Source organism: Dreissena polymorpha, chromosome 11 (genome assembly GCF_020536995.1).
Source record: "Dreissena polymorpha isolate Duluth1 chromosome 11, UMN_Dpol_1.0, whole genome shotgun sequence".
In the NCBI taxonomy this organism is placed as follows: domain Eukaryota; kingdom Metazoa; phylum Mollusca; class Bivalvia; order Myida; family Dreissenidae; genus Dreissena; species Dreissena polymorpha.
In genome coordinates, this window is record NC_068365.1 from 17,233,425 (window position 1) to 17,249,414 (window position 15,990).

The following is a 15,990-nucleotide window of genomic DNA, read 5'->3' on the forward strand; positions in this document are numbered from 1 at the left end:
AATTAATGTATTTGACCTAAAAACTGTTTCTCTTTCATTTATATAACAAATAAAGAAACAGCACGAACGCAATTATATTTTACCAGGCGTTTTTATCTGATTTTGGGTAAGGGCCTGGCCTTTTTTGAAGGGAAAAAAATTGCCTGCATCGCCGGATTTTTGGAGAGAAATTCACGCGAAACGCCGGATTTTGGGGGAAAGGAAGAGTCTTAAATAATCAATTCAACATAGTTTGCTGTTTTTAATACAAATTCAATGCAACAGATAATTTAATTATGCAATATGTTATATTTTCTACACTGGATCAGGTTAACTTATGTATTAAAAGTTAAAAAAAAAAATTAGGGGAAAAAAGGAATTCTGGGGGAAAATTTACCTGCTTGGTGAAAAAAATCCGAGGGGAAAGGGCGGATTTTCGGCGGGTCCCAAAGAAGGAAAAAAAGCCCTGTTTACAATCATAAATAATGTACACAAGCCAACTGAACTGTTTAAGCTTACAGCTTCAAAGATACTCCAAATCGAGGGATATTTCGTAAAAAAAAGAGTAAATTAAGTTACCCTATAAAATCATTGTTGCTTGTACAGAGGGGGTAATCACGTGACAAACAAGATGGTGATGCCATGCCAAGGCAGGTATTCTTCGTCGCTTTATACCAGTCCCTGTATTACTTGTATTATTGTTTTGTATTCCACTCACATTCCAACCATATTAGGAAGAAAGTTACTGACTTATTTCATTGTAATAATCGCTATATATCTCGACTTTACTCGGTGCAAAATTTCTTAGCGGGATGACCTAAATTAGGGCTTCACTAAGAAAATTTGCGGGGAGTAAAGTCCAGATACAAAGCGAATTTAAATGCGAAATAAAGGCTAATCACCTTTTTACTGATATGGCTGGAAAGTGAGCGTCATTTAAAAAATAAACAGAAGGAGCAAAGGGTATAAAACGGCAAAAAATAACTGTCTCGGTATGGACGTTGCCATCTTCACTATCATGTGATTACCCCCTCTGTTGTAGCAATTATGACTAGCCAAAATTTCAATGTTAGGTGTAATCTGGTAGCATAGATTTAACAAGATACAAAATGCATGTTTTTATTGTCCCCTACTGGTGAAACCTGAGGGGACTTATGGTTTGCGCTCTGTGTGTCTGTCAGTATGTCAGTCAGTCAGTCTGTAACACTTTTCTGGATCCTGTGATAATTTTAAAAGTTCTTAATAGTTTTTCATGAAACTTGAAACATGGATAGATGGCAATATGGAGATTATGCACGTCATTTCATTTTGTTCCTTCGTAAAAATTTCTGGTTCCTATGGCAACAAATACAAAAATAAATAAATACAATTCTGACAATGGTGGAGTTTCACCCGTAGGGGACCATATTGCTTGACAATAGTCTAGTTTTTTGTCTGACAAAATATGTTCCATGTGAATTTACCACGACGATATCTGAACATTTACAAGAAAATGGTCTTCCAGTGTTGTTTTTTTTTGGTTCAAATTTTGGTCCGGTATGAGGACCCATTCCAAATTGAAATAAGTACCGGTATACATTTTTCCCAGATGGGACCTAAAAATTCTTTATAGAAGGTTTCCAACAAAGAATATTTCTTTTAATAAGTCTAAACATGTCAATTATCTACAAATCATGAGCTCTAAAAGTAGAACCTTAGAAAATATCATACTGAAATCACTAACAGTCATTTTTAAAGTATTTGTAAGCATTAAATCATCAACAAAAGTACGCAATATTTCCCAATCCAAAAGGACCCGGCCCCATTCTAAAATGGTGAAAAAACACTGTGCTTCGCCATCGGTTAGCGTTGGAAGCACAATGTAGTTCTCCTACACTGCCCAAAGCCAATCTTGCGTTTGCTGCAAACAGCATGAATATGTGACCGACTTAAAATCGGTTTCGAATGGCATTGCTATGTTTTGTTAGTTTGCCTGTGTATATCCTTAATAATGTAAGGTAGATTTGGAATCCAAACCTTTTCCTGCAGCAGACATTGCCATCAATTATGAGATATCTTGAATGCATTATTTTATATAAATGTATTTGCTATGATATTTAATAAGTGCCTTATTTGATTAAACCAATCAGAAGGCAGATCTAAATAAAACAGAAGTTTGATTTGAACTCAATAAACTTAAGGAATTATATATTTTCCAATTTTTGGGGTAAAAGTTTTACTAGTCTCATGAATTTTTCACAACATTTGTGGATAGTATGTGATAAGATAGAAACTTCGCATCTTTCACAGACCACTGACTTTGCTGTTTTACATTTTTCTCAGAACAGAACACTTCAACAGTTTTCTCTTCTTCAAAAGATCATCATACAGACACCATAATTGCCATTATTTTCATACTCGTAATATGATGATGTGAAATAACTTAACACAGCAGGGCATTTTTACTTGATTTGGGGAAAGGGTATGGCCTTCCATTTTGGGGAAATAATTATCGACGAAACTGAGAAAGCGGAAAAATTTCCCAAAGTATGCTTGAAATTTGGGGGAAATTGCATGATTTTGAAGAAAAATGCTTTTTGGGGAAAGGGCTTTTCTCTTTGAAGAAGGGGCTTATATAAGGCCCTTGCTAAAGAAGAAAAAAAGCCCAGTACAGTCACCATAATTTCCATTATTTTAATAGATAATTATAATACGCCAGTGTTTTTTTTCCACCATTTTGGAAATGGGGCCGGGTCCCTTTGGATTGGGAAAATTCGCTGCGTTTTGACTAAAATTGGGAAATTATTGCTGTTGTTGTTTTAAAATTGAGAATACACTTGTTTTCAGTATTATATCTAGTAAGGTTGAACTTGTATGGATGGGAGATCCTGATGAACAAAATATTATGACCTAAAAAAAATTTTTTTTTAAACCTTCCATTGGGATTTTTTTTAACTACCATTTGGGAAAATATATACTTTTTTCATTGCAATTGGGAATGGTGCCGATTACTGGACTCTATTTTGAATGAAAAACTGTACGCTGATGAGGGATAACATAACACAGGACCAGTGGCCTGATTAACCATATGATACATTTTCGATAATTATTGATACTAAATTTTCATTTTAGATGTATCAACAATGAACTTAAATTTTTGTGTACAGTTTTTTGTAAATTATAATGTTTTATCTTTCAGAGTTCAAACGTTGAAAACCTTTCCCCACAAATAATCCGACACATTGCGAAAGAAGTCGCAGACCTTACTAAAGATCCACCAGAAGGCATTAAAGTCATACCAAATGAAGAAGACATCACGGATATACAAGCCACTATAGAAGGACCAGGTATCCTTGGAATCGTTATTTTATGTTAAGTTCACAGTTCTATAACAGATAACAAAATAATATGAGCCACTGTTTGGGAAAACCAGGCTTAATGCATGAACGTCAACTCACGTCCCAAATTTATCAGGCTAATCAGGAACGCACTCCGCAGTCTACATGTAGATAGAATGTGTTGTCCCTGATAAGCCTGCACATGCCTATTTGAGATGACACATGCGGGGCCTTCTTCCTGTTCTTGTGAATTGGCCCTGGCACCCTCACTTTGTGAAAAAATGTGTCACAAACTTCAAAATAGTGAAAAAAGCCCTGACATGAATTGACCCGTGTTGTCATAGAGCGCTGCTAATATTAATATCAAGGTACTTCTTTCCACCTCAACAGGCTCTGAGGAACTGCAAACTAAGTCTTTTCCCGGCATTTATTGCATACATTTTTATGCCAGCCTTCGAAGAAGAGGGGGTATATTGTTTTGCACGTCGGTCGGTCCGTCTCCGGATGATAACTCAAGAACGCTTAAGCCTAGGAGCATGAAACTTTATAGGTACATTGATCATGACTCGCAGATGACCCCTATTGATTTTCAGGTCACTAGGTCAAAGGTCAAGGTCACAGTGACTCGAAATAGTAAAATGGTTTCCGGATGATAACTCAAGAATGCTTACGCCTAGGATCATGAAACTTCATACGTACATTGATCATGACTGGCAGATGACCCCTATTGATTTTCAGGTTGCTAGGTCAAAGGTCAAGGTCACAGTGACTCAATATAGTAAAATGGTTTCCGGATGATAACTCAAGAATGCTTATGCCTAGGATAATGAAACTTCATAGGTACATTGATCATGACTGGCAGATGACCCCTATTGATTTTCAGGTCACTAGGTCAAAGGTCAAGGTCACAGTGACTCGAAATAGTAAAATGGTTTCCGGATGATAACTCAAGAATGCTTACGCCTAGGATCATGAAACTTCATATGTACATTGATCATGACTGGCAGATGACCCCTATCAATTTTCAGGTCACTAGGTCAAAGGTTAAGGTCACAGTGACTTGAAACAGTAAAATGGTTTCCTGATGATAACTCAAGGATAATTAGGCCAAGGATCATGACTTGCAGATGACCCCTATTGATTTTCAGGTCACTAGGTCAAAGGTCAAGGTCACAGTGACAAATAAAATATTCACACAATGGCTGCCACTACAACTGACAGCCCATATGGGGGGCATGCATGTTTTACAAACAGCCCTTGTTGAATTTAAATTAAATGTCATTAATTACAGAATTTCAAGGAAGAGGAATTAAATTGTTTAAGAATAATAATTATAAAAAAAATCAATATTTACACCAGGATTTCAACCTGGCTACAAATTCATAGGACTTGTAGATTATCCTTTCAGCAATTAAACATTGTGAAAATTTTAAACGCCAACTTCTCTTTATTGTGAAAAAAAGCCTTTCTGTAAGAAGAAAATAAAGCCCTGATGTTTAATTTCACAACATAGTTATTTCTTTCAGCGGGAACCCCATATGCAGGAGGACTGTTCAAAATGAAACTAGTGCTAGGTAAAAACTTTCCATCAGAACCACCTAGAGGATTCTTTGTGACAAAAATATTTCACCCAAATGTGGCCTCTAACGGCGAGATATGTGTGAATACTTTAAAAAAGGACTGGACTTCTGATCTTGGGATTAAACATGTACTTTTAGTAAGTATTACAGATTTGTATTGAGTATTTGTTATTTTAAGATGTATTATGAGGGTTGAACAGAGATGATGATCTGTAAAAAAAACAAACAGGTGAGCTACATGTACCTCATTTCCTGACCCAGCAACATAACTTATGTAAGAGTGGCTATTGATAATATTTGACATCTATTCTACCCTACCCTATGATCCCAGTAAGGTTGTTTTCAGTAATTAGCAAACATAATGTGATTTCAGAACTTAACAGATTCAAATAGGTTTTGGTGCTTTTAGAACTTAACGGATTCAAATAGGTTTTATAAACTAGGAGTCAAATGATAATATCAGGAGTCAGAAATTTTTCAAGGGTTAAAATACTGTAGGGCATAGTTATTTTGTTCGTGCAAACATGTACTAGTGAAATTGTCTGTAAATGTTTTTGCTTAGGCCACTCCAAATTGATGTGTTTGTCGTCAGATTTGCCGCACCTATTTTTCAAAATGGAAAAAAAAAAAAAAATACCGCTCACCAGGGCTCAACATTAACCTAAAAACCTAGTACTTAGAAAATCTACTTGCCCTGAACGTAAAGCTACTTGCCCCAGTGATTTTTTTTGCTTTTTTTTCTTACAGCCTGTGCCTTTTGGATTGGGAAAATTAGCGCGATAAACCATGAAATTGGGAAAAATAGTGCGATAAACCATGAAATTGGAAAACATTATAAATATGATTATAAGAACAGAATTAAAATTATTAAAGTATGTTTGACAGCATTTTTATATTATAAAGTACTAATTTAATGTGTTCTTACAATGAAGACAATGTTAAGTTAGTATCCTTCCACATTCATATTGAACTTGCAATAATCTATATAGATTCTTAAATATACCATTTAATCATAACCTCTTTAACAGTAAGAATTTAATTCAGTATTCTTTTAAATTGAATATCATATGGTGAAAACATTAACACATATTAATAAAAAAAACGCTTTTGTGGTCTTGCTATGTTAATGATGTATTATATGGAGTTAAAATAATTTATTTCATTTCTTTACCTTTCAACCTCTTGCACTTCAATGCTATTTCAGTAAACTGTAAAGCGTGACAAACATAATAAAGCAGAATATGCATATGAATCTGATTTTACACAGATCCACTAACATATAAATCATATCATGTTTGTCTCTTTCCATTTTCGAACGATACTCATCTTAAATGCATTAACTTTGTGAGTAACGGTAGACTAACTCCAATTTCCCAACACTGATTTCCGTGATGCACATTCACTGTGAAGATTTGTAATGAATATTTGTTGTTTTTATCTCAAACGTTATATTTTGCGTTAATTGACACACGCATTAAATTATTCCGTAATAACCATATGATATCCGTTGTTAATTTTAATGTTATTTATCATTTTCGCCGCGCATCGCAAATTTCTCGTCTGCTTGCCGCCATCTTGGGCGTGTGTAAACACAGGCGTTTACAATCGGGATACATCGACTATTGTCGGTATCCTCCGCAATATAGAGAGAGATGTGGATAGCAACGTAAAATCGGCTAAATTCGCGAAAAATACGTAAGTCAGTTGTTGTTCGGCGACGATTCGGCAACTCGATCGGCACTCATTCGAAATTATTGCTAAATTACATTGTAATCTTATTGGCTTTATTGGGAAAATTTTGTCTTTTTTTGGGAAATTTTAATCAAACTTTTGGGAAAAAACGTCATTTTTTGCAATTGGGAAGCAGCCGAATATCGGCTGTAATTTCTGGCAAAAAAAATCACTGTGCCCAAACATGAAATATCACATAAACTGTAAACCATTAACTGTAAACCTCATATGTTTTAATAAAGATAAAAAAAAGCGGCGAAAAGTTGCTTCAGCCCACCAGGGCTCGAATTTAACTTTGTTTTCTACTTGCAAAAAATTGCAAGCAGCTTTAATACCAACTCGCAAAATCAAAAACTTTCTCGCAAATTTAAGTTTTATATTAAGTTATTTTTCACCCTTGTTCAGCGTTTTCGTAGAAGGATTTAATTTCTGTTTTTTTTTGTAACTGGACGGTTAACTTTTATCTTTCGTATTGTTATTTCCGTATTTTGGTAAAAAAAATCTAGTTATTTTTCGCTTTGACGCCATGTCTGTTCAGGTTCAATGAAGAGATGTGAATAGTTGACTGTTTCACGTTCTTTGTACCAATACCATCCCCGTACCTGAACTATAAGTACACAGGCCTTTTTCTGTCTATTTTCCGAAAAAGTACCTAGCAAAATTGGGATTTTTCAAGTCGCGAAATCTTCCAAATTGGGAAGAGTTTTCATCAACAAAAGCATTATTTGGGAAATTATTTTTCTGATTTTGTCTTATCAAATCTAATGTTTTCATATATTGGTATTGCCCAAAAATGCTAAGAAAGTATTAAACTGTTTTTTTTACCATGCAACAGTCATTGTCCACTGCTAACATAAGTATGTGTTTGATATAAAAAACACAGACTTTGTTATGCTTGAAGTTCAAATAAAATACATAGATCAACATGTTATTATAAAGGATTTTTATGCCCCCCTTCGAAGAAGAGGGGGTATATTGCTTTGCACATGTCTGTCGGTTGGTCGGTCCGTCCACCAGGTGGTTTCTGGATGATAACTCAAGAACGCTTAGGCCTAGGATCATGAAACTTCATAGGTACATTGATCATGACTCGCAGATGACCCCTATTGATTTTGAGGTCACTAGGTCAAAGGTCAAGGTCCCGGTGACCCGAAATAGTAAAATGGTTTCCGGATGATAACTCAAGAACGCTTAGACCTAGGATCATGAAACTTGATAGGTAGATTGATCATGACTCGCAGATGACCCCTATTGATTTTCATGTCACTAGGTCAAAGGTCAAGGTCACAGTGACACGAAATAGTAAAATGGTTTCCGGATGATAACTCAGGAACGCTTAGGCCTAGGATCATGAAACTTGATAGGTAGATTGATCATGACTCGCAGATGACCCCTATTGTTTTTCAGGTCACTAGGTCAAAGGTCAAGGTCACAGTGACCCGAAAAAGTATAATGGTTTCCGGATGATAACTCAAGAACGCTTATGCCTAGGATCATGAAACTTCGTAGGTAGATTGATCATGACTTGCAGATGACCCCTATTGATTTTCAGGTCACTAGGTCAAAGGTCAAGGTCACGGTGACCCGAAATAGTAAAATGGTTTCCGGATGATAACTAAAGAACGCTTATGCCTAGGATCATGAAACTTCGTAGGTAGATTGATCATGACTTGCAGATGACCCCTATTGATTTTCAGGTCACTAGGTCAAAGGTCAAGGTCACGGTGACCCGAAAAAGTAAAATGGTTTCCGGATGATAACTAAAGAACGCTTATGCCTAGGATCATGAAACTTGATAGGTACATTGATCATGACTCGCAGATGACCCCTATCGATTTTGAGGTCAAAGGTCAAGGTCACGGTGACCCAAAATAGTAAAATGATTTCCGGATGATAACTGAAGAACGCTTATTCCTAGGATCATGAAACTTAATATGTAGATTGATCATGACTCGCAGATGACCCCTATTGATTTTCAGGTCACTAGGTCAAAGGTCAAGGTCACGGTGACCCGAAATAGTAAAATGGTGTCTGGATGATAACTCAAGTCAAGAACGCTTATGGCTAGGATCATGAAACTTCATAGGTACATTTATCATGACTGGCAGATGACCCCTATTGATTTTCAGGTCACAAGGTCAAAGGTCAAGGTCACAGTGACAAAAAACATATTCACACAATGGCTGTCACTACAACGGAGAGCCCATATTGGGGCATGCATGTTTTACAAACAGCCCTTGTTTATGAATACATGTAGTCACAGTCGAAGGACCTGCATCCAACATATTTTTATTCAAAATTCAAGTTGCCAAATATCTGAAGGCAACTATTTTTTTAAACAAAAAGTAAAGCTGAACATCATATATGTACAGTATTGAGATGTTAAAAAGCTACAAATGGTTGTATATTATAATTACTTTCACACTATGAAATAAAAATATATTTTTAAAAAAATGCCACTTGCCATGAATACCATTTACAATAATATGGCTACATGTACCAGTTTTGTTTATATGGCTTTAGTAAAACCTTGTTAACACTCTAGAATTCACATTTATAGTTCCATTGTCATGGAACTTGGCCGAAGATTTGTTCTAATGATAGCTTGACTGAGTTCGAAAATCAGGGGGTTTTTTTAGAAAAAGGGGAAGACGCTGGACGCTGGGTAAAAGGGGAAAATCGAGCGCGAAAGAGACATATTTGGGGAAAAAATAAAAACTGCTCATTTCAATGTCTATAACTCACCTACAGACTTCAAGTTCAGGGTTTTTTTTTAGAAAAAGAGGCATGTCTCTGACCTTTTTGTTCTTAAACACATGAACAAGTATGATATTAAAGTCAAAGTCCTAAATAAAGTTGCAGGGGTAGATCTTATTATGGGAAATGTTTTCAACTGGGGCCGGGGAACGATGTCAATATTGTGATTTCAATTTCATGATGAATGGGTTAACTATCTAGATCTGCTACAGTATTGGAAGGGAAAGGTGCGGCAGCTGCTGATTGTCTACTTTCACTTTTACAATAATCCGACAGTATTAATCGATGTTGATTACATGTACCACCAAATCCGGCTGGGTTTCAACGGTTTTTGATGATTCATTCTTTAAAAATCTTAAAAATTAATATTTTCCGAGTCCGAACGTTTTATTTTGTTCGTGTATGAACGCCAATTGTGAGACTTTTTTCTGTTTTAACGTTTATGTCTTGGCTTTCACATAACCCGGATGAAAATTCGACTGGTTTCCGGTAATTTATTGACGAAACACCCTTCTCGCGCAAGACCGGAATCCAGTAAAATAGTCACATGATTAATACGATGAGTTGCCCGGTTTCCATGACGTAATTTAAGAGCTATATATAGAATCACTGGGATTCCCAGATTTGAGTGTCCGTCGGGAGAGAGAGAGAGCGAGATCGTTGTACATGGTACAAATTGGATACGTGTCGACTTCCCAAAAGAAAAAAAACATTTCTTTGAGGGTAAAATATTATATTTTGGCGAAAAATTATATTTTTGGAGGGGAAATGGTTGTTTTAGGGGAAAAATTCTGGTAGGGGAAGACGCCGAATATCGGCGTCACTTTCTTAGTAAAAAAAACCCCTGAAAATGGTTACAGTTTGTTGAAAAACATGGCCGCCAGGGTTTCAGCAGTTTTCATAATATAACTGTTATAACACTCGAGTTGTAATGCTGATGTTGGTGCACAATGATGATTATAATGATGATGATGAACTAATAAATATATTATTGCTTGTTTGTACATAGATTCTTTTCTTTGTATAAGAATTGAATGTAAAATATTGCTGTTTAAACAATAATCCTTTGTTAATGCAATATTTTTCTATCGAAATGTGATTTTTAGCTCCACTGGCCAAAGGCCAGCGGGGCTTATGTCATGGTCCTGTGTCCGTTGTGTGTGTGCGTGCGTCCGTGCGTGTGTTAACTTTTTCTTTAAACATCTTCTCCTAAACAACTGGTCCAAATCTGATGAAATTTCTCAGGAATGTTCCTGTGGTGAACCTCTTTCAAAGTTGTTCAAGTTATGCCCCTGGGGTCAAATTTGACCCTGCCCCGGGGATTCAAAAAATTGAAAATTTGCTTATATAAGGCCTATTTTGTGCAAACTTTATAAATCTTCTTGTCCATAACCATCAGGCTTAGGGCTACCACATTTAGTATGTATTGACATCTTATAGTCCTTTACCAAGTTTGTTCAAATTATGCCCCTGGGGTCATATTTGACCCTGCCCCGGGGGGTCAAAAAATTGAAAATTTGCTTATATAAGGCCTATTTTGTGCAAACTTTAAAAATCTTCTTGTCAGTAACCATTGGGCCTAGGGCTACCAAATTTGCTATGTAGTGACATCTTTTAGTCCTTTACCAAGTTTGTTCAAATTATGCCCCTGGGGTTAAATTTGACCCTGCCCCGGGGGGTCAAAACATTGAAAATTTGCTTATATAAGGCCTATTTGTGCAAACTTTAAAAATCTCCTTGTCCATAACTGTATGGCATAGGGCTACCAAATTTGGTATGTAGTGACATCTTATTGTCCTCTACCAAGTTTGTTCAAATTATGCCCCTGGGGTCAAATTTGACCCTGCCCTGGGGGTTAAAAAATTGAAAATTTGCTTATGTAAGGCCTATTTTCTGCAAACTTTAAAAATCTTCTTGTCCATTACCATTGGGTCTAGGGCTACCAAATTTGCCATGTAGTGACATCTTATAGTCCTCTACCAAGTTTGTTCAAATTATGCCCCTGGGGTTAAATTTGACCCTGCCCCGGGGGTTAAAAAATTGAAAATTTGCTAATATAAGGCCTATTTTGTTCAAACTTTAAAAATCTTCTTGTCCATAACCAATTGGCCTAGGGCTACCAAATTTGCTATATAGTGACATCTTATAGTCCTCTACCAAGTTTGTTCAAATTTAATCCCCCGTGGGTCAAATTTGACCCTGCCCCGGGGGTTTAAAAAATTGAAAATTTGCTTATTTAAGGCCTATTTTGTGCAAACTTTAAAAATCTTCTTGTCCATAACCATTGGGCCTAGGGCTAACAAATTTTGTATGTAGTGACATCTTATAGTCCTATATCAAGTTTGTTCAAATTATGCCCCTGGGGTCAAATTTGACCCTGCCCCGGGGGGGTCAAAAAATTGAACATTTGCTTATATAAGGCCTTTTTTGTGAAAACTTTTAAAATCTTCTTGTCCATAACCATTGGGCCAAGGGCTACCAAATTTGGTATGTAGTGACATCTTATAGTCCTCTACCTAGTTTGTTCAAATTATGCCCCTGGGGTCAAATTTGACCCTGCCCCGGGGGTTCAAAAAATTGAAAATTAGCTTATATAAGGCCTATTTTGTGAAAACTTTAAAAATCTTCTCGTCCATAACTTTTGGGCCTAGGGCTACCAAATTTGGTATGCAGTGACATCTAATAGTCCTCTACCAAGTTTGTTCAAATTATGCCCCTGTGGTCAAATTTGACCCTGCCCTGGGGGGTCAAAAAATCAAAAAATTGCTTATATAAGGCCTATTTTGTGCAAACTTAAAAAATCTTCTTGTCCATAACCGTATGGCATAGGGCTACCAAATTTGGTATGTAATGACATCTTATAGTCCTCTACCAAGTTTGTTCAAATTAAGCCCCTGGGATCAAATTTGACCGTTCCACAGGGGTCACAAAATTGAACATATGCTTATATCGGACCCATTTTGTGCAAACTATAAAAATCTTCTTGTCAGGGGTTCCGCTGTCGATCGCCATTGGCGCCAAATGTCGCTAAATTTTTAAATGTTGCTCCAATTTTTTAAAAGTGGCGAATTAAAAAAAATCGGTAAAATCCTATCCGAAAATGTACTGCGAGTCGAAAGCACGCGACCGAGCATTAGCCGCCAGCGTCTGTCAGTTGTAAATATTGATTTACGACGATGTAAGCAACCTACAGTGTAGAGTGCACTGAAATCACCGAAGCGTGTAAGTGTTACAAACGGTGTTTTTCGGCGTAAGCTGCATAAGCCAGCTTTTCACCTTAGCCTGACCTTTGTAAGTGTCCAATAAAATTCCAATAAAATTTCCCGCGGCTAGGTACGAATGAATACACTTCATTTATTCCATTGGCTGATTTGAGTTTACCACCAGAACATTGGAAACATATCCGCGTCTTTGTAACACTGTTTTACTGTATGAAACAATTTTATCTCGAATGAAAAGGCTTAATAGATAGAACAGTTTTACACTCAATTCTCGACATCAATACAGTTTGTGCGTACACCTTTTATTTTCAGAGTATTACCAGCGCAAGAGCGTTTATACTTAAAAGGCTATGTTCTCATATTTAGTTCTTACTTCCTTATTCCTGTCAACATGTTAACATGTAAAAGTATAAAGAGCAATGGAAGCGAGGCCTCACTTTAAAGCATTGCATTTCAACCCGCGAGTTCAGAGTTTATATACAGGTCATCACCGGAGTTGGCGGCCAGTAAAATAATCGTTATATAATAAAGACGCTATCCGTGAACTAGGTGACCTGGAATTTTCTTTAGACCAGAAATATGTTAAATGAAGATATTCAGCAATATAATTATGGTATGTAAATAATAGATTCTTAATGTGTTTTCAACAATACAATGATAAATATTATTGTTGATAAATTTAACAATAATTATTCGTCCATATTGCCTAATGTACTAAAGTGATATTATGAGCATGTAACAGTTTATAGGTGTCTATCGCAACCGTTGATTATTTTTGATGTTTCTACTTCATATACACTTATATTAATTAATGCAGCATCATCATACTAAAACAATATACCAGAAAGAGAAAAATAATGCATTTGAATATCAACCGTACTTTCGTTTGACAACTGATCATGCGTTTACGAGTTGAACCTAAATTTAGTTTTAGTGCAGATTTGTTCATACGACACAAAGACACGAAATTGTTTTACGGATCATTTCAGCTTACAGGACTGGGTGGGTCACGTAAGAATATCGAATATAAAATATATTTTTATAAACAACTGGTAGCAAGGTGAGTTGCAGATAATTAATCAGTAACCACATTTTAACTAACTATTTTGACCTGTTAATTCTTTTCAGCTCAATTCAACAGTGCAAAATGCCCATAATATCACTTTAAGCATTAGCACGATGATAATTGATACCGTTAATAATCGAATCAAATAGCAATGCCCGACAAACCACTAAAACAGGTTTGTTCGAAGAACGCGCCTATAAATACGGATACTTCTTGTGTGGCCGGTTGACTCATATGTTTAAATTTCACTTCCATTCTTCTTGTGGTTTTCTGTTTTGTATCTATAGGTTTATGACCAGCAATATGTTATAATGTAAAATAAGCCGCGAAAACTCCCCGTAACATCCCGTACTGCGTGTGATGCAGCTAAGAACTGCACAGAAAAAGACATTCGCTATCCTTGATCTCATTCATTAAACTATTTACGCCGTATATCTTTTTTAAAGATATTTCTTGTTACTGCTATTGTCAAGTTTTATGGGGGTTATTATCGGATTAACGGCTCCTTTATGATATTGAGCAATAAGTTAAGTAACACGGGGACAAACTGTCACGACAATCAATAATTATAATGATTATTAGGGCCGCTATTACTTTGTTACAATCAAAACCATGGGGCTGGCAAAAGCATTTAATTTCTCCACATCAACAAATAAAAACTTGTTTCAACAGGTATTTGTGAGCATTTCTGTTTAATAGATTCATTATTGTAATGTTCTGGGAAGGATATAAATTGATTAAAATAACAACAATTTCTGAAATAAATATAAAACATTCACTCGATGTACTATATTTCGGATATGTTAAATTCGGACATTTAAAGATAGGGATATTTATGTGTTGGTTTGATGTTGATAGTTTGTAAAAATATGTTTTATGTTATTTCAGGCAACTAGAATGGATGGTGGCAATTATCTGGGCCTTTCTGTCAGGAAAAAGGCGTGAACAACAGTCATTTAATTGAACCTGGAAATCATCCACCACTAACAGAAAACTTGTTAACAACAGAAGCTGATGTATATCATGTCCAAATGACCAAATATAACTGTTAAACACTTTGAAGTGAGATACTGTTTAATACATTGATGTTAACATTATTATATTATTTTGGTTATCTGTGTTGTTTATCAAGTTGAAAAAAATGTTATTTATATACAAATAAAGCTTATTAAGACTTATGAAGGTATGACTTATGAAGGTACTTATTGTTTTTTATTATGAAATAACATACTTTTTAAAGTGATAATATAGTCAATGACATTAATGTAGTAAGGTTTCTTGAAATGATTGTTCTTATTAATAAGGTGGAATAACCGACAGTATTCACGCCGCGAAAAAGTGGCGACAACTTTTTTTGGGCCAGTGGAACCCCTGCTTGTCCATAACCATTGGGCCTATTTCTACCCAATTCGGTAGGTAGTGACATCTAATAGTTCTCTACTTAGTTTGTTCAAATTATGCCCCTAGGAACCAATTTGACCTTGCCCCAGGGGTCACAAAAATGAACATATGCTTAAATAAGGCCTTTTTTGTGCAAACCAGGGTTGGCATTTTGACCGGTCAATTGAGTATTGACTGGGCCGGCGGTCAATACCTGGTTAAAACCGGTCAATACTGGTCAATATTGGTTGGATTGAAAATTATAGCATTTAAACATCACAGAGCTCGACATTAACTTTTGAAGCCACTTGTCCAGTCGGACAAGTAGACCATAATTTCACTTGTCCTGACAAAAAAGCAACTTGTCCTGACCATTATATCTTATTCTGCTCAGTACTTTGCAAAATAATGAAATTATACAAAATGCTCAAATCATAAAGACTTGAATCGTTTAAAATACATGTAAACATAATTGTAGGCAATTTCAATACAAAAAGAACTTACTAGAATAATAGAAAAACTCAAGATTTTTGATTTTTAAACATTATACAAAGCCATAATACCTGACAAAAACTTGTGTGTTGCCAACATCAAACAGAAAATGTTATAAGTGATGTATATGTACAGTACTTAACTGATATTTCAAAAAACAAAATCATTCTATACATAGAGAGGACGTCACTACGTTAATTGTCTGTAAGACCGGTGTGTACCGGTGTCGTAAAATTCATATTCTTTACAAGGGAGAATATTCTTGTTATCTTGGCACAGAAAAAAATGTTAAGGGTTGCTTCCCTTGTGAACAGTACAGTGTAGTACATGTATCACATGGAACTATTGGAATATCTCGAGCTTCGACGATTAAACGTATACAAAATATACTCAGAAAAGTTGAGTGATATCTTCTCAGAAATAATGGCTTTAAAGGTATTTTTTCTTATGTATACAATTATAATGAC

The 15,990-nt window shown here is 35.7% G+C and overlaps 1 protein-coding gene and 1 long non-coding RNA gene across 3 annotated transcripts in view; both read left to right on the top strand.

Annotated features, from left to right (window-relative positions):
• The window catches only part of LOC127851046 (ubiquitin-conjugating enzyme E2 S-like), a 60,931-nt gene that overhangs the window by 23,919 nt on the left and 21,022 nt on the right, over window positions 1-15,990 (top strand). The window contains exons 2-3 of the mRNA XM_052384508.1: window positions 3,158-3,305; window positions 4,823-5,013. Of these exons, the coding sequence (XP_052240468.1) occupies window positions 3,158-3,305; window positions 4,823-5,013 (339 nt within the window). The remainder of the gene's footprint in view (window positions 1-3,157; window positions 3,306-4,822; window positions 5,014-15,990) is intronic.
• On the top strand, window positions 12,552-15,879 carry LOC127851059 (uncharacterized). Of its 2 annotated transcripts, XR_008035640.1 has the most exons (3): window positions 12,611-14,323; window positions 14,540-14,713; window positions 14,956-15,879. It is a non-coding gene; the product is annotated as an uncharacterized LOC127851059 (long non-coding RNA). The 2 variants fall into 2 exon arrangements; XR_008035639.1 differs by lacking the exons at window positions 12,611-14,323; window positions 14,956-15,879 and adding an exon at window positions 12,552-12,586 and having other exon boundaries at window positions 14,540-14,573.